This window comes from Polyodon spathula, chromosome 7 (assembly GCF_017654505.1).
Source record: "Polyodon spathula isolate WHYD16114869_AA chromosome 7, ASM1765450v1, whole genome shotgun sequence".
NCBI classification, from domain to species: domain Eukaryota; kingdom Metazoa; phylum Chordata; class Actinopteri; order Acipenseriformes; family Polyodontidae; genus Polyodon; species Polyodon spathula.
In genome coordinates this window covers 52,801,563-52,822,341 of record NC_054540.1, presented here as the reverse complement: position 1 = coordinate 52,822,341, position 20,779 = coordinate 52,801,563, and the positions used below count along the sequence as shown (strand labels likewise).

General features: G+C 39.1%; 1 protein-coding gene across 2 annotated transcripts in view; it reads right to left on the bottom strand.

Moving 5' to 3' along the window:
- The window catches only part of LOC121318779 (connector enhancer of kinase suppressor of ras 2-like), a 102,434-nt gene that overhangs the window by 27,824 nt on the left and 53,831 nt on the right, over window positions 1-20,779 (bottom strand). Inside the window, exons 9-13 of one of the 2 annotated variants that reach the window (XM_041255821.1) lie at window positions 13,843-13,989; window positions 7,362-7,492; window positions 5,866-6,077; window positions 4,863-4,949; window positions 1,389-1,636 (exon numbers count right to left, since the gene is read on the bottom strand). In XM_041255821.1, coding sequence (XP_041111755.1) covers window positions 1,389-1,636; window positions 4,863-4,949; window positions 5,866-6,077; window positions 7,362-7,492; window positions 13,843-13,989 — 825 coding nt within the window. The remainder of the gene's footprint in view (window positions 1-1,388; window positions 1,637-4,862; window positions 4,950-5,865; window positions 6,078-7,361; window positions 7,493-13,842; window positions 13,990-20,779) is intronic. The other variant, XM_041255822.1, reaches the window with a different exon arrangement.

The following is a 20,779-nucleotide window of genomic DNA, read 5'->3' as shown; positions in this document are numbered from 1 at the left end:
AGTGTCTTTGGAGATAAAGTACAGAAACTCATTGGACTGAACAACTGCAAGTCGTGGGGATTGAGAATTCCCTAATCCCAGGGAAAAACACTATTTAGTAGCTTCTTTGTGCACAAGATGGATGTGCAAAATTGCAGAAACTGAGGGGCTCTATTACTGGAGCACAGGACTGTGCTGTATGGAGTCTCAGACTCAAGTCCATTTTTCTTGTTAAAAGTGCCTTGGGATGGCTTGCCATGAAAGGCGCTTTACAAATTTGATTTGATTTGATTTGTAGTAGAGTCATGGTTAGAGCGCTTGAATGCAGTATGAAAGGTAGTGAGTATGAGTGGCTCAGAGTATTTACTAACCCTACCACTACTAACATGACTAGGTGTTTGCACCAAGGTCATTCATTCCATCTGGTTTGGTAGTTTACTGGAGTGCTGAACTGAAGAGTATAGAAGTGTCTACAGAGCAGACGCTTTAAGCCTGCTTTCTGAGAAGCACATTGGATTGGGGAAGTGAAGATAAAACTCACATTGTGTTACAAGCCAATGAGGTTGGCACAGTGCTGGGGTTACCCGCTCAGTGCACGCGAATCTCAGTGCCAGTCTGGTTGCTATCTGCTCTCTGGAAACTGTAATCACCCAATTAGGTGCCAGCAAGGAGCTTTCTGGCGTTTCTCAGTGGGCTGACAGATAAAAACGATAATTTCAAGGACATCCAACTGTGAGGAGTCAGGAAAGAATATAATAATAAAAAGAGGGATTCCGGTTTACATACTGTAGAGTACACATTGCTGAAATGACCTTCCTCTCCCATTCATTGACATGACAGCTCTTGCTGGAAGTCCTCGTTCACACTATAATTCCCCTGCACACTGAAACTATATCCGATAATGTATGATGTATATACAAAGGAAACATGCTCTTGAGCAACTGCAATATAGAAGAGCATATCAGCTGGTGTACACAGGCAAGCAGCGCTGTTTCAGATACCATGCAATCTGAATGAACTCCAGGTGACCTGGTGAAGAACTGGAATGAGCTACACAGTTTCTTTTGCTTAAGTCGTTATATATAATATATATATATATATATCCTATATATATATATATATATATATATATATATATATATGAACCGTGTAGTAATATGAATTATTACATTATTATACCATTCAGTGTTCTGATTTCTGATTGTAATCTATAATGGTTAATGGCATAATTAAATAACATGTTCATAGATTGTATTTAACCACCTATAACTTATACAGAAGCTGAATTGTTGCTGGGATTGTTGTTCTATGTTATAAGCTATGTACATCTTTTCTGTAGGTGACATCCATTTGTACACAGGCTAGCTCTGCGGACTCCAGCATGTTAAAGTCAAAGTGAGGGCACTTACGTGGTAGAGGGGGACAGTGTTGCTCTCGGGCAGAGGGAAGGACAGCAACTCTGACTGGGAAGAGTCCAGCCGCACAGTGGATGTCAGCAGGGAGGGGCTGATGGGATAGCTGGGGCTGCTGGGGTTCTTGCCCTTCTTCCGGGATCGCTGGCCCGTGTCCCGCTTACACTCCCGCTGGGTCTCGGGCTCCTCCTGAATCACCAGGATCTTGTCGTCACTCAGGTAACGAAGGAGAGAGTTCTCAGAGTCTGAAAAAATGAAGAAGAGGAGGCTGTCACCATGCTTCCCTTCGCTGTGCTCAGACCAGAGACACAAGCAGGTGCAAATCACTAGCTGGAATAAAGAGTCTTGCAAAATGATGTAGAGGTTATGTAGAATAAGCAAAGCCGTTTACTGCAGTATACTATGGTAATAGCATAGCAAAGCGTATGCAAGCAAGAAAGACTGTGGTAAATGCATAGCATAAGCATGGGGAAATGAAATATTATTAGATTTAGTAGGAAAATGAATGATTCAGAGATATTAAGCAAACACCCCTGCTTTGTTTGTGCACATCATTTTACCTGCTGTTGTAATAATATTAACTAATGTTTGATTTAGCATTTAAAAGTCTGCATTTTATACTTGCAAATGCAAGTATAAGATTTCACAGGTCTTTAAATAAAATATGGTGCTGGAGTAGTTGCCCATTTAAAACCAAAAAAAAATTATAAGGGAAATGTAGCAGTTTGGATTTTCTCTCTTCACATTCTGTTAGTAATGCGTCTCAGTAAAAATTAAATAAGTACTTCTCATTTTTCTGCAGCCATCACAAGGCAGTCTCTGTCGCTTGGCTTTGATCAAAAGAGAGAAATGTAATTTGGTAAGACACAGAATTTGTCAACCAGACTAAGATGCTTCCTTAGTTTCACTTAGATTTCTTGATTAAGTGCTTTAATTATGGATAAAGTTACCAGCAACAAATATTTCCATGCTATACAATTCACATTTGCACACGGTAGCTCGAAACCGCAGTGACTATGGTTACAATGTCACACAAGACTAAAGATTCCTGTCTGAAAACAAAGTACGAGTTCATGGAAAAATATCTCACACTCAATATGACACTTGTCAAAATCTTCTGCCAGTTTATTGTACACATATTTAACAGTAGAGCTGATTTATATTTTGTTTTATTGATTCATAAAGGGTAACGAAGCCACTGAAATTAAAAACAGACAGCACAAAAAGGCAGCAGTTGAAAAACACGCACACGCACACACACACACACACACACACACACGCTATTTAATAACACATCCTTTCAAAACTGTCGGTCATTAAAACAAAACGTCTAATGGATTCAGTGAGAGCCGGTGTGTTAGGGTTACTCACAGCCCTGATAAGCTGAATCGTGCTGTCTGCGAGGGGGGGGGCTGAGGCCACCTGCGCTTTCCCCAGTCGTAGGCGGTAGCTCTATTTAGTAACACAGAGGGGGAGTCCAACCTGACTGACTCGCACACCCAAAAGGAATCACTTTCTTTTATGCTATTCATGGGTTTCAGAAATTTTTGGTTGTTGTTGACTCTGCGGTGTGAATACTAATCACTGTGCATTGCAGCTGGGGGAGGGTGTGATCATTTCACAGCTCAACTGTGATTCCTGGGTTTGGAAATGTCACTATTTAGTATAGAGTATATGTTTTTATGTACTTCACATTTTGGTGTAGCGGGTGTGTGTATTCATGTCTTTGTATGAGTTTTCATTTTTCAGCTCTTTTGTTTTTGGTTGTGAGTGGGTGGTTGTGTCTGTGCCTGCGATTGTGTGCTTGAGTGATTGTCTGCGCCACTGTGTTTTTGTGCGAAGCCTTTGTACATGCTGTTATGACGTGCCACAAACAGGGCTTTCCGCACAGAGCTTGGTGCTCGTCTGAAGACTGCAATGTGCACATTTAAATTTTCCAAGAGGGATTTTATTTTTTAACAGAGAAAGTGTAAAAACAAAACCCACGAGTCAAGACGTGGGTCGAAAATCTCTCCCACCTACAGTAACAGACAGAGAGAGAGAGAGAGAGAGAGAGAGAGAGAGAGAGAGAGAGAGAGAGAGAGAGAGAGAGAGAGAGCACAAAAGGGCCAAGGGCTATTCTGAAAAAACAACATGGAAGCATCTCTCATGGCGACTCTAGGGTGTAATTGAATCTGACAAGTGAAATCCTGCACTTTTCATGTTCTTCTCAGTATAGCGTGTATTCCACTGGTGTATTGATTTAGTTGCAATCAGTTTGTATCTAGTGTGTTAGCCTCCCATATAATGTATTTGATTTGTGGGGACAACTCGTACATTGCCTTCTGTTACAGTAAAATAAAAAATATATATATGTATATTGGGATACCATTGATAAGAAAATATTACTTCTGTGGTACAATTCTATCATTGCCTAATCCCAGTGTAGCTGCCCTAATGCTAATATTGCCCTTTAGTACAAAACATTTTTAAAAGTTAAAATATCAGTCTCTTCTGTGAATCTTTCCAAGAGGTCTGTGTTTCGCACCATTCCCCTCTATTTTCTACAAAAGTAAAGTGCTTAATATGTGATAGCCCATAAATGGCTGCGTTCTTAGATTAATTGTGATTGAATATCAAAAACCACACAACAGGACCATATTTCCTGGTCTGGGGCATGTAGCAATAACATAAAAAATAAACACTCATTCCAATCAGATCGGCAGCTTTGCAGTCCTGAACTCCCTCTTCGGAGGACAGGAGGGTTTATTTCATAAATAAATGACAATATTTATCCCAAAAGTCAAATACAAAATAATCAGTAAATAATAATAGAAATCTGCAGTGACGCCTGCTCTTCATAATGTCCCATTAAGTTCTGCTGTCCATCATGACAGAAACTGACTTTCAACAGGAAAAAAAAGTTTCTATATAACAGAAAACAAGTGTGGAACAAACTCATCAGTCACGTGGGAGGCAGCCCATTTTCACAGAAGCGTTTCTTACATGGAGCAGGTGTTTCCAATTGTTTGCTCCAACCCCAATCTATTAATTAATCAGATATCCCCTCCACTCTAGTCTGTAAGAAGTAAAACATTCATCTTGAATACTTTCTCAAAAAAAAAAAGAGTGATGTCGTCTGTCTGTTTAAATCCCACGCTGTTTAGCAGACAGATCGATGCGCTGGATAGCAGATGAACCAAAAGATGACAGACAGCAAAGAGATGGATGATACGTTTCTATACAGCTGCAAAATGGGTCTCTCCCTTTCTCAAAATACCAATATCCATAAACCTAGAAAAAGCTCCTTGATAGATGCTGACAAATATGCAATTTACAAGAAGTGTTTTATATATATATATATATATATATATATATATATATATATATATATATATATATATATATATATATATATATATAATATCATCTTCAGAAAGTGTGTGGAGTGTGTCACTTTTGGAACATACCACTCAGAGCACAGACACCCACCTCTGCTCCCCCTCTTGTACATGTTGGGCTCCTTGGTCTCTCCTATCCAGCTGTACTCCGTTGGCATGGAAACTGGCCTTAGGTCACCTGAAAAAAAGCCCAAGCACCAATCACTCGCTTCCTAAGAAGAGTGGGGCCACTCTGTAGCAGCACATCTGTTTAATACACATCAGATAAGCAAAGCATGGCCCTGTGAAGCAATTACTTTGATGAATCTTTCCATAACTAATTCCACAGCCAGCTACTAGAATACCCCTGGCTGCAACAGACAGTGTTTTATCTCTACTAACAGTCCAGAGAGGATCGGTTCTTCTTACTGGGTAGGAACATAACAACACCTTAGCAACAGGAAAAGCCATTAGTCCCAACAAGAAGCTGTTTCTTTTGTTTGCCAGGGAGGTGAAGTTTTTTATCGCAGTCTTATGAGCATGGAGTTCATTGTTTCAGAGCTCGCTCCTGATAAAATCTCCTGCAGTTTAATCTCATGCTCCCTCTGCTTAGTCTCTCACTTGAAATGGAAAAATCACACATTCACCAGGCACTCCAAAGCCATTCATTAAAGCTCTGCTTGTCATCAGAGAGTTCCTGACTTCACAAATTACTTTATAATAGGAGATGTACTTTACAGGGCAGGAATAGACAAGAAGAAGAAGAAGAAGAAGAAGAAGAAGAAGAAGAAGAAGAAGAAGAAGAAGAAGAAGAAGAAGAAGAAGAAGAAGAAGAAGAAGATTTTCATTAAGTGCTAATACAAATACTGTTCAGTTGAATTACTTAAATACTCTATTGCATTTACTTAATCTAATGTTTTAAAAATAGACTAGTTTAGATTCTGCAGCGTGACAGAATAATGTGCATGAATGGAACATCCTAATATAAAAAGTGCCAACTTGTTTAGGAGTTTAGAACGAAAAGCTTCATTGACATGCATGTCTGCGTCCTCCCAATTTAAAAGCATCCAGATGTGAAATAGGGAGCAGGAAAGTGGAGAAGGAGCGCGCCCTACCGTGAGTGGGCGTCCTCTCTCGTCTCCGCACACCAGTCGATCTCCCCCGTTCGTAGTCTGGCCCCACCGAGACGCCCTCCCCCTCCATCAGTGTGTAGTACTTCCCACTCTCATGGTCCAGGAAGTAGCTGGGAGATTCTGAGCCCTTCATCCCAGACTTTCCCATTCCGTACTTGCTGATGTCATCACAGGACATGATGCCCATGTCTTCCCTGGACAAACAAAATTTACAAGTGCAGTTTGAGTAAGCGTGGGCATTGAATTATGTGGTCTAGTTTATGTATTTTGGATCAGTATGGTAGGTGTTTATAAGATGTGCTTGAATTGTTTTCATACACATCCTCATATTTTTGCATCTTCTTGGTGTTTTGGCCTCATGGACAGTCTGAAACAAAGTATTAAAGTCTACTGTCAACTTTAAATACATACTTTCAAAAACATGTTTTATTTTATGCTCTGTTTAGTCACATAAAAAATACACAAAACTAAAGTTACCATGCTTAATCATTTTTAAGATTTATTCAGAAGAGAGGCTTGGCTGGAGCACTGAAACTATTTGAATAAGTTTATGTTCAAATTGACAGCTTTTCAAAAATTCTTATTCACAGTACGCAGTGCAGTGACTTCAACAGCATAAAAACAGCCGCGGTTTTCAGCTTTCGTTCTGTCCTCCTGTGAATGGTGTCCTGTGCATTGCATTTCGGTCAAGTTGCATGTTTGTTTTTAAGGTTGAATCCCGCCTGGGGAATAAATGAACGCATCGGTTTTTAAAGCGACGGCAGTAAACCAGGATGTGTTGGAATGTTAGGGACGTTGATCTCAATGAGGCAGGAAATGGTTTTAGTCTCATTCTGTTACACTATTCTTCAACTTAGGCTGAACTCGTGTCTCCCGCTCCAGAGGCCTCCGTTCAATAGTGAAGCAAGCACAGAATCATATAATAACTGTGATCTAACATGACCACAGAACTTCCTAGCGCACAAAAAGAGCTTCTTTTTCAGCTCTGCTCTCCTAATAGAAAAAACACAGAAATGAATTTTGGTATACATAATATTTTGCTTTTCCATTTTACCTAATTATTTAAAACAAGTTTATTTATAACTGTGTGATTTGAGAATTACTATATTCATCAAACTTTACTTATTTAAAATATTGTCCAGTAAGTTAAGTTTGATATGCATTAAACTGTTTCAGACTGATGTTAACAACTTTACATGAATAATACATTGTTTTCAATCCATCAAACAAACTTTACAAAATAGGATCAAAACTATGAATATGCCCAAATAACTGTGTTGACCTTTGCTGTATCCTGTGGTAAATTAATTAAAAAAAAAAAAAAAAAAACATCTTAGGTTTAACTGACAGAGAGGGCATTGTCTAATGTGAAAAAGGGCACTTTGTCCAAGAATTATTTATTAAATGAACACAAAGCAAAGACAGACAACACTCTACCTTAATGAAAAACAGGCCCAACAGAACATGGTTTGGCTTACCTCGGTCCATAAAGCCCTGAGACAGGAGAGAGGATAAAAACGTCATGCATGTTAGAGCTGTCCACCTTCGAAGACATGCCCATCGTGTTTGTTGGGGTGGTTGAGCAGCTATTAGGGCTCGTAGGGATGGGCTGTGGAGAGAATGGTACTTGTGGTCATTTAAAGAGGTATCAGGTGACCAGATAAATGCAGCTCTGACACCAGGTAGCCATAGACTGAAAAGATCATTTTTATAAGTGTTTGTAATCAGCACTATGGCAACAGATGCCATGTTATTAAGTCAGTGGTATCCAAGAACATCTTTTTACACCTTAGCAACCAGGATTCTGGCAAAATCTGCATACAGTTAGAAAGATTTTTAGCCAGCTGCCTGCTAAGTACTAAAAGCATTTGTACCAAAGTCCTTTTGTCTGGTATACACTGTTTCAGAAGCCTGACTGGTTACTTTAGCGGTTACTAGGATACCTGGCTGGTTATACTACTATTGTAACCAATCATTGATAAGAACCAGTTAGGGTGAACCTGTGTGTAGACCAGGGAACCAGAGAACAGATAGAGGTTCATGGCAACCAGGAAGAGATGACAACCAGGGGAAGGTTCCTAGCAACCTATGAACAGCTCATAGCAACCAGATCAAAGAGGAAAATTGTCAACATACTCACTAAATAGTAAGTCCAGTGGGGTTAAGTGTGTCAAAGCATTAATTATTTAAAAGTAATCTATTTTCAAGTGACCAACAGTAAACTGACTATGAAAATATACTGCAAAACTAGGAAATGCAACTGATTCGTTACGTGAATGTGACCTTTCCTGAAACATATCACTGCAGAAACTGGAATATATTTTCTTTGTCGAGTTTGATCAGAGATTACATCTTGCCCAGGACTACAATCCCACAATTCACTGCAGGTTATTTAATTCCAATTACATAACGTGGTTATGCAATTGTAATTAAATAATGTGGTTCTAAGGAAACTAATGAAAGTGAAAAAGGATAAAAGAGATAAGTTTTAGTTTGTTTGATCACGACAGGTTTAATGTCAAATAACACTGTCAGATTGTCATTGACTTATACTCAATAATTGTGTAAAGAAGGGAAACTAGGGGACCGTATTGTTGTGTGTTGAGTAATTAACACGTTTTATTCCATTTGATGAATACCTAACAACTTCAAATTTCAAAAAGGTAATTACTCCTAAAATATGAGGCACACCCTAATTACTAAATTTTCCCTCAAATGTAGTCCATAGGTAGGGTAGACCAGGGCACAGAGAGACTATTACTGTATATAAATATTCATTCTTTGAAGTTCAGCCAAACCTGTGCTAGATTCCCATCTTATGTCCTAAGTCTAAGAAGTAGGATCCATAGTAACAAATTGTCTATCCCAAGCCTGAACAATGGAAATATGGAACAACTTCAGCTGTACAGAGAGAAATAAGCAATTTTGGAAATCATTTTGGTCTTGATAGTTTTCTTAGAGCAGCTGGCTGGTCCTTGCATGGTCTCTCCAACTCACAGATCTCTAAAATTGACAATCCCAGCTTCAAGATGCTTCAAATTTCCACCACTGTGTATGTGTATATGAATGACATCACTTCTGGGAAAAAGATCAATTTATCACCCTATTGTTAGAAGACCCTTGAAAACTGAATAGTGGTGAGATTTACAGAGCAGCAATCCTCACAATCTTAAAAGTACCTACTGCAGTAAACTAAACAACTCTGTATCAGAAGAGGACGATAGGAACCACAGTCTTAAGACTCAATCTTAAGTGCAGACAATATGGTCATAGGTTATCAGTTAATACTGAATGGGGCATATGGATACTGAAACCAAGCAACCCCATTCCAACTGTGTGTACAGAAATACCATCTCTACACAGACCTTCCATTTATTAAGCCAGAGTGAATGTGCTTCTGTATATACTGGTTACATAAAGACATCGATTTGTCTTTTTTCTATGATATACAGCACTTCAGTTGAAATGATACTTCCCCATATATATATAATATATATATATATATATATATATATATATATATATATATATATATATATATATATATATATATATATAACAACATCAGTTTAAACTGGGGCAAATTACAACTGACCTATATAAAACTTTACCATGGCACATTTGCAAGGTCGTTTTGCTTCACTTTGCTTTGCTTTTATCATGGCGTAGCACAGTAAACTTTACAAAGGGAATGTAGACATGAACTGTAATATACAGATTTTATCAGGATAACTGCAATATCGATATTTCAGTTATAGTGGCACTTTAATTATCTTGAATTGCATTATCTATGACCATTGGTCACTGTAAAATATGACCAGTGCTTTTTATCTAGGAGGCACAAAGCAGAGCCATCATGTCACAGCAAAGGCTGTGTGGGAGCTACCACTACTGCTGTCCACAATATAATAAAATAACACTCTAAAGTTTACCGTACAGTTTCCCATGCTTTTGCAATGATTACACTATGAAAATGTGTCTTTCCTTTTACAAAGTAATGCAGTGGAAACACAGCTCTATTCTGTACAGCAGTAACACCACATGATCATAGTATTCATGCAGTAGTATTGCATTGTACAGCACCCAAGATACTGCACTCTCCTGCGATTTATTACAGTAATACTGCAGTTTATTGCTGTAAGGGTTATAATGGGACAGAATCAAAAGGACTGTGTGGCTAAATTATTGTTTGTTACAAGTAACTCATAAAAAGTGTACAAATTGTAATTGCAAAGATCTTGATAAAGCTGGTCAAATATGTGAGAAAAACAGAAAAAAAAACAAAAGGGAGCAGAGTGGGATTTTAAAAATAATTGGAAATAATCCCCATAACCCAACAATCACTGTCACTGTGCCATTATTATTTTGAACAATTAGCTCTTCCATAGTTTCGCCTGTTTCATTAATTTAGCAATCATTCGCAAACAGGAAAAAAAGAGAAAGCACTCCCAGCCCCAGCTTCACATGACATCTAATGACTGAAAACAGTAATTTGCTAATTATCAGAGCCGCCTTTGCTGCCTTTGTCACTACTGCAGCCCTGACATGAGTTACAAAACTCTGACAATAAGATTACAGACTTAAAGTGCAAATAAGTCTACAGAACAAAGAGAGGCGGGATTGTAATTGTATCAGGTTAAGGCTGTATTTAACGTGACACAAAGCAAAGAGTGGCAATGAGGAATTTCAATATTATATCAGAAAAGCTTTGGCAGCTACAGGCCTACTGGTACTACCCCCACCCCCTTCTATACTGCTCTGCAGGGAGATGGCTCTCCATTCTGGGATTAAGTGTAGCTTCTAGCCAGGCTTATTCCACTGGGAAGGGCCTGTCTACTCTTGAGTTTAATGGCTTACATTCCTGGGGTGCCAAGCAGGTGAGCATCAGGACTGAGAAGCTACACTACCCTGAGTCTGCACAGGATGTTAACTGCTTGAGTGTCTATATCATCTCCCCTATGGGGCTATTGAGCAGGGAAGCTAACCTTTTAAACCCTCCCTTGATGCATGCTCTTCAACATCAATTTAGTAGCACTGCAGAAGTTCTCTACTTGGGGATCATGGTAACAGTAGTACAATACAACAGTATGACAGACTTGTACAATGGAACTACAGTGCGTACCATACTGGACATATCAATGCTATTGAAAAAGTATGGATCCATATCGTGTATTTATATTTGTATTTATTTGGGCCACTGTGTAATATTTGTTAAAGCTACGGTATTCTTGAACTAGGGTTTATTCAGAGAAATGTCCTGGTGTTATATTGGTATACAAATGATATTTCCCAAACTGTTCCAAACTGCAAGGGTCTATAGGGCATTACTGCTACAGTCACCCATCTCCACCGTTCTGTTCTTTGAGTTTAATAGGAGTGCCTGTCTCCTTTCTGCTGGAATATAGATAAGATTGCATTGCTGTGAGTGTTTGATTCCTCTCCAGTATTAAAGATATTACACTGAATATACTGTTTATAAGTCATACTGCTGAACATTCAGAAGCTCTCCTACCTATATAGCTTATCAGGATTTATGTTACAGTTCTAATGTATAGTTCTGCTAAAAATATTAGTACAAAACACACTTTAATGCAATAAATACACACAATACTATGTATAATAGTCCTGCCCGTAATTCCAGAATTTCATTCATATACTAATGTATTAATATTAATATAGTAAAGACTATAAATTATCTATTTATCTATCAGTCAATCAAATATTTTATGTACATACCTATATATGGATACAGGTGTACATTAGAAATATACATATAGTGCATTTTGAAATAAAATCCATTTATCCCTTAAAAATCCCCCCTCTCTCTCTTCCTCTCTTTATGCCATTTTAAATTCAGCACATCACATACAGTACACTTTATATTCAGAGCACATGTGGATTTTTCTGTTGATGCTTCAAATAATATAACAAGAGAATGCTTTGCAACATCAAGGCAGGCACGTTGCATGAAAATGAATTAGCCCGATTCCCTTCTAAAAATAGCAGCTGTGTAATCCAGGGCTCCCTCAGCAATCAGCCAGGCTGCTGCATTTGGAAAAGCTGCTTGCTGGCCGCTGGAAGCAGAGCGATTGGGGGCTGAGGGCATCGGGGCCCATTTGGGTGGACAGAACGTGGTCCTGGGGAGTTGCCTGGGTTCATCTTAGCGGGTTGGGAGACAGAGGTGTATGTGGGAGTGAAACAGGGCTGGATACACTGGAAGGAAAGGGAGATAACTTCGATGCACAGGCAATGATATGGAAGATAATACTTCTAATCACTGGGATTTCATTTCCTGAGGGGGGTGGGGTGATGCTTCTGCCCACTCTTACAGCAGGGACAAGGAGGAAGTCAAGGAAATCAATACATGCTCCCCACCACCGACAAAGGGGGTGGGGGGGGGGGGGGCGGTCTCACAGTATGACGGCTTTCATAAGATTGAAATGATGGGTGTGTGTGTGTGTGTGTGTGTGTTTTTTTAATGATCCTAACAGAACAAGATCTAAATCTAACAGCACTGCATTAATTCTGCTGGCGTTTTTCCCCCTGGAGTCATTTATTGAGCTGCTATTTAACATTACTGAATACAATATAAATACAGAGTAAAGTAATAATAATAATAATAATAATAATAATAATAAATAATAATAATAATAATAATAATATAATAATCTAGATCCTTTTAGATCCACTAGTGTTTAGACTGATAAAATAGATCAAAGTTCTGGCACTTCTGAGGGGGCACTGGGGACATTCACCCCTCACACACACCAAACTATATACAAACTATGTACAAAGTTATAAAATGTTGACACGAGTAAGTGACAGTAATCTATATTTGCCAGTTAACTGGAGACTGCTAATCAAACTGTGTCCTGCAGAAAAACAAGGGGTTGAAAATAAAATTGTCATGTTTTGCAGGGGGCAAATGCTGGCAAATATTTAGGACCCCTTTTTCTGGGTGAGGAGTGTAGTATGCTTTTAGCAGATTGCGGGACGCGTTTCCCCCTTGGGTGTGCTAATATTCCTCGGTAATCTATTGTATCTTCTTAGATTCTGTACAGTTTTGTAGGACGCAAAATATTGCTCCCAGCCTAATGTATTTCTACTTATCATGGCTGTGGTGGTGCAATCTAAGTTTCCATAGATTTGAAGCAAGGTGTTTTTAACCTCTCCTCTTTTAGCTAACAATCAGTCTGTTCAGGCCACCTTGCCATACACTTGGGCTCTGTGCAATTCAGACATCCACGGAGTGATGCTGAAACTGAAGTCTTCTTCCTGGGTGCTGAAACGACCAAGTGACGTGAGTGGAATCCCGTCTTGATCTCCCAACTAAAAGGGGGCACGTAACTTTTTTTTTTTGCATTTCAGTAAGCATAAAATCTGTTCTGTCGCTACCTGCCTGCTGAATAAAACACAGCGGAGAGGGATTTCACACTCATCAGCTCAGGAATCACAAACAAACTGACCAAACACAGCCTTTATAAAATCAAATGCCCTTGTCCTATGATCCAGAGGGTTGCCCGTTCAGCTCATGATCCAGTTGGACAGTGCTTGGCTGGTTCAGTACTCTGGAATGTGCCAGGGAGAACGCTGCTTGCAGTCTCAGCAACACTTACTGGAAGTCTGAATTGTTCAAAGCTCAAGTACAAGGCATGGTGTCCTGGAACAGACAGACTGCAAGCTGAAAGAGGAGCGGTTTTATACAGGGCCCTCAACACAGTAATTAGGCGTTGCATCAGGTCTGTACCCCAAATTAATTGAAATCAACACACTGCAAAGAGCTCCTGTAAAACACATAGCTCTGTCTATCTATTTTGTGAGACCTAATTAAAATATATCTAAAAAGAAAGCTGGAAGAACTACAAAACTCTCTGATCAATATTAATGTATCTGTGTGTCTGTGTGTGGTGGTTTGAGGTGGTTGTGGGCAGGGGTCAGGGGTCAGGGGGGAGGGGTTACCTGGAGGGCGAGGGGTTTCCAGCGTACATTCTTGAGCAGGGCAGGGGCTGAGGTCAGCGTGTTCTGGGGTCGCTTCTTTAGCGTGAGGATGACGCCATTGGGATCCTCTCGCAGCGCGTTCACCAGGTTCTTCAGCTGCCAGCCCACCTGGGGAGCAAAGACACAGGCCACAAAACACAGACTAGAATCACGCAGACTGGCTACTGACATCCACCGACGCTCCCCCCTCCGACCTCCGGGCTCCGAACAGAACAAAAACAACACAAGAGACTGATGCAGTTCGGCTACTGACCACAATGACAAACTAGAAACACAACAACCACAGACTAGAATCACACAGACATACAATACTGTTCCCCACCCCTATGCAAAGCATAGCAGTGAAGACAAGTTTATATGGTACAGCTGCTAAAACTACACATTACCTTGAATTCCTCTCCTAGGATTAATGGAAAATATACCGCAAATTAAAAGATCTAGTACATTTCAAATGTATGTTTTTTAAGCTTGCTATGGTGTGTGTTTATATCATGTGTTTCATGTGGCCATAGTTTACTACTATATCAAAGTTCCCAAAAATCTCTCTTTTTTTTTTGGAAAGTTTTATGCAATTAGGATCCCAGGCAATTTTTTTTACATTAAAAAAAATATTACATAACAGTAGCTACAGCACAGGCAGCTGGCCTGATTAAAAATATCCAAGAAGATTATCAATTAAAGAGCACTACAAACAAATATTTAATAACTTTTAACCCTTTGCAGACCATTTATTCAGCGCTTGTCAGACTCGTCAGGTCCAATTTGTTTTCACACGCGCTGTTTATTTTACACATGCAGGTTTGAAAGGCATTGAATCGCAAAAGATCACTCGGTACTGTATCTACAGCCAAGCCCAACCCCTTGTTCGCTGTATTTTTCACATACCTCTTTATAGATGTGCATACTGATAAATCCTCTCCTGATCACTCGTTTTATCATCAAACTCCTGAATAATGTGGTTCAAGTTATTACTTTATTAATATAACATCTCAAAAAGCTCTGCAAATGTCAGTGATATTCTTTGAGCGCTGGATGCAGAAGCAGCTACCTCCTTTGTTATGTCCGTGTTATCTCTGTAGTGGATTGGGCGATGAGATATGCTCTTTGTTTTTAGTTTCATTCGGCTCCTGTTGGTCTCACTCGACTATTGAAAGGTTTTCTCAGCTTTTTCCAGATAAAAAACGACTAGAGACCTGTGCTTTATGTCTTTTTGATGATGTAAGACAGGGTCCAACATCGGACTGGAAAGGGAAAATTGTAATGTCGGACCTGGTCCGACATAGGACAGCAAAGGGTTAATCCCAGCTCAGGCAGTTGCTCAAAGAGTTGTGCACACACAAGCTCATTGAGATTCTATGGGAATGGCACTGTGAAGTACCGTCCTCCGTTACGAATTCTACAGGAACGCTTATATAACTACCTGTTCAAGTTACTGTGTTCTGAAGAAATGCCAATTTATAAATCTCCCAGTTATAAGCTTATATATAGGGGTTACACAAAATATCACTTACAATGTGTGGACGCCACTGGAAGGAAGTCTGCAAGGTATTTCAATTGCTGTGGGTATATGTGACCATTCCACAATGATTATTGCCTCGAAGTTGCCTCTAACTTTGAGGTGGAATTTGCCAGTGAAGTTTGCTCTCTAAAATGTTGTGAGTGCTGTTGTAGACTTTGGTGTTTTTCATATGTCTAACAATACGTATGTGATCATAATGGACTTGATCTCTTGTGCCTACAGACTTAATTGAAAATCATCAATATCGCTAATCCTCTAAAGAACATTTCTCATCCTCAGTTCTGCCTTTCTCAGCAAGAATACGGGGATCCTATTAAACATCTCCTTTCCCTCTACAGTGGGTGTCTGGATTCAATTTCATGAATGTCTGTTCTGTGAATCGCCACGAAGCTCCTTGTAAAGGGAGAGCGAGAAGGAGAAAAGCAGAAAGGGAGAAAAAGGCAAAGAGTTGTGACCAAAACACAGTGGAACAGCTCTCCTTTCTGAAGTGAAGAAAATTCCCAAGGTCTCCATTATTTCTAAGAGTAAATGTAAATGAGTCCACAGTTACTTTTTTTCCTGATTGTATAATGCATGTATGAATGCTGTTTTATTTGCAACATAATTAAAAATCAGCCTAATTATTTTCTTCTGCACACTGCAGGGTTTTACAAAAAAAAAAAGCTGCATCAACCTCCTGCCTTTTTCACTCTCGTTTCCCAATTATTGAGTGCAAAAGGACTTTTACAACTTTGATATCCATCGCCACAGATACACAATAATATGGTACGAAGATCAATCTTCTCCAAGAACATTCCCAATTTGTATAATATAATCCCGCTGTAAATGATTAGACACAACATTCAAGTTTTATTAATGACCCAAAATTCTAATGAACACACTAATCAGCTGACTGCTTCACGGTTCATTGGATCAAAGTCATGCACTTTCATTTATTCTCAGGAAAAAGTAATTAATGACAATATAAATTTGTCCAGAATAAAAGATCGCTAAGTTTTATAGTTTGTATGAGCGTAAGAGTCTAAAACAGCAATATCGAAGATATTGTGATACATATTGTGTAGTAGAACTATGTCAGTTTTAGGGAAAATATTTTAAGAAGTTTGGTAACTACTGGTTTCAAAAACCTCAAAGTAAGCCCTATACATCAAACATACCATATAATTATACATCATTATAATAATTTATAAGCAATAGCTGATAATAAAATATGGGGGAATCCCCTTATAATATATTTATATTGGACAACAATTGAGAAAATGGTTGGAATTAGCATTTTCATATAGTCTATGCACTTATCAAATAATCTAGTAATCAAAAAGTTTGAAACTATTTACAAAGCTAATTTTGCACTTACAAAATTTTTTACAAAGTCAGTCTCTCTCTAAAGTTTTGATATTTATAAATGCTGTAATATAGCATGCTGTGTAAAAAATAAAACAGTACCCAGATGAATAGATTTATGAATAGATGCATGGTAGATTTGCCAGGACCACACTGCATATTGCTAACTCAACAGAAAGTGCCTAACTTGTTTTATTAAACAGTGTTGGAAAACATGGATTGAGAATTGATTAGCAGTTTGCTATGCATGTGGACTGGCAGAGCTATACTGGTGTTTTTTTCTGAAAAGAGACTAATATTGCAGATAGCAGACTGTTTGGTTCAAATTGCATGTACTGCTTCCAATTGATAGAGACCTTGTGTCTACAAGTTTCTTGCCCAACACTGAATGCAAGCTAACGAGATAACAATGCTGTGGACTAGACGGGAACAGGCTCTAAAGACTTCAGAGAGATCGAAAGGGATAATGCCACTAGGATCAAAGGGGGTCGCAAGAAGATAACAAAAGGAAGATGTATGGACCTTTTGTCTCCAGAAGTGTGAAGAATGCACTGAGTTCAGAGGTTGTCACACTAGACTACACACACAGACACACACACATTAACCATGACCATTGGTTAAGTGTCAGAGAAAGGGGAGGTGGACCATCTATACAGAAGGGTATTTAATGTCATGCAAACATTGTAATGTTGAGTATTCTGTTTGTCCTGTACCTGGGACCAGACTCCCTGCATATTTCAATAAACCTGGCAACTGATTGAAGAAAAATTTTTTTTAAGTTACTTCAAACAGCTTCCCAATTCCTCAGTTAACAGGTAATGTGTATGCAACAGATGCTGTAAAGAAGTATCAAACAGCATTTGTCTATCCCACAGACGAAGGAACAGTGGAAGGTTTCCAGGTTCTTTACTGCCATTGAAGCAGAACTGGTTACTAAATTCACATTAATATGAGGGAATATGAGGTGATGAGAAACATATAACAACCTCCCCCCCCAAAAAAAAAAAGTTTTCAGTTTGTGAGATCAGAGGACAGACAAACAAAGTTATGGAACACTTTATTTTAGGATACTGCTCCTTGCTAAGTGCTCTGTAGTCCACAGGTAAAAGATCTTTACTGTAACAGACACCTCTGACTATAGGATATTACAGGAAGGAGATCAAATTTTAGGAAAATGTAATCCAAGCCTCGCATATGGCAGCGACTGAGAGCTTGTCACCACGCTGTGGGATTAAGGAAGGTGGCGTCCAAAGTCACCCACCCCTTTTCAGATAACCATGCGGCGAGCTGCTAATTATCCACTCCACATACTGGCAGGTGGGGAAACTCATTATTCAAAACAAAAAGCTGCAATTACCCCGACAGTTCATTAGAATTCAGCAGCGCCGAGGAGAACCGTATGGGTGCTGCCGGGCCCAGGCAGTTGAAATGAGCGTTTCTGATGGATTTCGGAACACTCACACGGGTCATCCCCCCAGGCATTGCATTTGTCTGGCAGGAGACACTGTTTCAGGGCACAGGTATGCCGTTCCTGTCCTGTAGGCTCTATTCTCAGGATGAGATCTGACAAGATATTCAACCAAAGTCCTTTGCTTCTCCAGGCCTCAGAGATGCATTGCTGTCATACTTCCTCTCCCAAAATGTTATTATTCCAGCTACTGTTCTTCCTTATAAATGCTAATTACCAGGGTAACAGCTGCTCCTGTTTTGCACCTCTAAGTATGGATTACACGCATATATGAACATTTGTGTCGCTCTAGAACTTTAAGGTCAGCAGTGAATTCTGAGCCAAGCAGACTCAAAGAGTAAGTAGCAGGGTTCTGAAAAATATGCTACAATTGTTTAAATAATGTACCTGCATTTTTTTCTTTTCCTTGTTAACACCCTGACAACTTTTTGCACTTCTAACTTTAAAGTCTGTTTCGAAGCTCTTCAAAATGGCCGCTCTAGTGCACTGATAGAGTCAGGCTTATTGCCCACATGGTGAAACGGGTAACACAGCAATAACGATCCATGATGTGGAATGGAAAAGAAAAGTCAGAACACTTGTTATGTGTTTTTCCTGCAGTGATTTAAAGGACAGTTTTTAAACTCCAGTGCACTAGAGGGGCCATTTAGAAAAGAGCTTTGACACCGATTTTAAAGCTATAAGTGTATAAGGTTGTCATGATGTTAACAATGAAAATAAAAATGACAGGTACATTATTTAAACAGTTGTAGCAACACGTGGGGACGTAGTAGAGAACGCTATATTTTTTGGAACCCTGCTAATTACTCTTTAAGGAAAGTTTAGCACTTCATTCAAACTCAGATGTGAACTGTCTCCCTATAGCTCAACTATCCTCCCGGATAATATTGTCTGGTAGCTGTTTTTTTTTTTTTTTAACAATAGATGCATTTTCTCTTATCTCACAGAGAAATCAATACTATAAGCCAGGATTTGCTCTTCATCTCATTGATTAAACTGGATAGATTATTATTTTGCTTGGATGACATATTACAGTTTATCAAACAACTTGATGAGCTACTTAAAATTTCAGTCTGTTCACATGCGACAAAACAACCCCCCAAAAAACGAGGCAACTTTATAGCAGGCTGTTTATAGCAGAATGCTACATTAAAGTCAATCCTATCTTTTCATTACTGGTTCTTCTTCCAAGAAGTGGAAAGGTATAGAATAGAACAACAAGTCTCTAAAACCCTGCCCTGGTTTCAGGGTTCCCGATTGAAAGTGTCAAGTACAGTATTCAAGCTAAGGCAACGTGGAGCAGAATTTGAAGCAGGCATCAGAAAAAAGGATAGTCTGATTGCTTGTCTGTTAACTGATTCTGTTGTTATTGGAATGGAATGAACCCTAAACTAGTCTTCTAGTTACCCTCGTCTCACCTCCAGATGTCTGAATCCATCTCACACCACAGCCTGTTACACTTATAAAAAACTCATTTCACCAATTGCCGTAAAAGCCAGCCAGACTGCAATATTACTTGAAACAGTCAATATTAAAAATGTAATTTACCTTGAAACAAGATCAATTATTAAACCCTAATTCAACACTAAGCCCTCCCACCCCCTTCTTTTCTGTGATCCCTAAAAATCAGCCTAGGACAGTATGCTTTTTGTTGGAACGCAGCTGCCAGTACCACTTCTCTGCTCCCCTGCACACTTATTAACACAAATAATTGAATGGGGATTTATCCTTTCTTTATATTTGGAGATGATGACTTTCCTTTGCTAAGAGAAACCAAACATCTCTCAAACACAAAGCCAAAATCCAGACTATAAAGAAAGAAAGAAAGAAAGAAAGAAAGAAAGATGAAAATAAGAGCCTGTTTATCTGCAGTAAAAACTGGTTTTAGATTCCACAGCTATTTCCCTCAATGATTTTTCTGTTTTTGTTCATGGTCAGCGATCACTGGGGTGAAATTGAGGGTTTTAGACTATGATTACTGTCGAGGAATTAATTCATCACTTGGCAGGTAGAAATATAGTCCAATGGCAATCATCGCAAACAACAACAGCAGATGGGTTTTCAGAAACGCTCAATAGTGCGTGTGCGGAACGAGATTGAAAACTGGTTTGGGTTGTGCACAGCTAAAGTAGAGTGTCTTTATTGTGATCACTATGATCAGCGCACGTGTTAATTGGTGGATGTGATAGCATTGGGAATACATGTCAGCAGGCACTGTCATTTCTACAGGCACATGTCCCCTAGAAGGAAAATATTTTCTGACAGGCTTCATCTCAGCGAAAACTGCTTACTTATTGAAAAGGACACCATACTGTGAATGCTTCAAGACTCACTGAATACTTTCTCAGACATTTTAAATTAAGACAAGGCAGAGTGGTATGAGTTGATGGTCTGGGCTGAGCTATTAGTATGTACAGAAAATACTGTAAATGCTGCGTCTATTTGAGAGGAGTGCATTTCAACTCCAGATTGACCCATCTTCATCAGATTCATTTATTAGTACTAAAAAGTAAGTTATAAAAAATATTTTCATACTAGGACATGGAAATTACAACACAAATGCATTT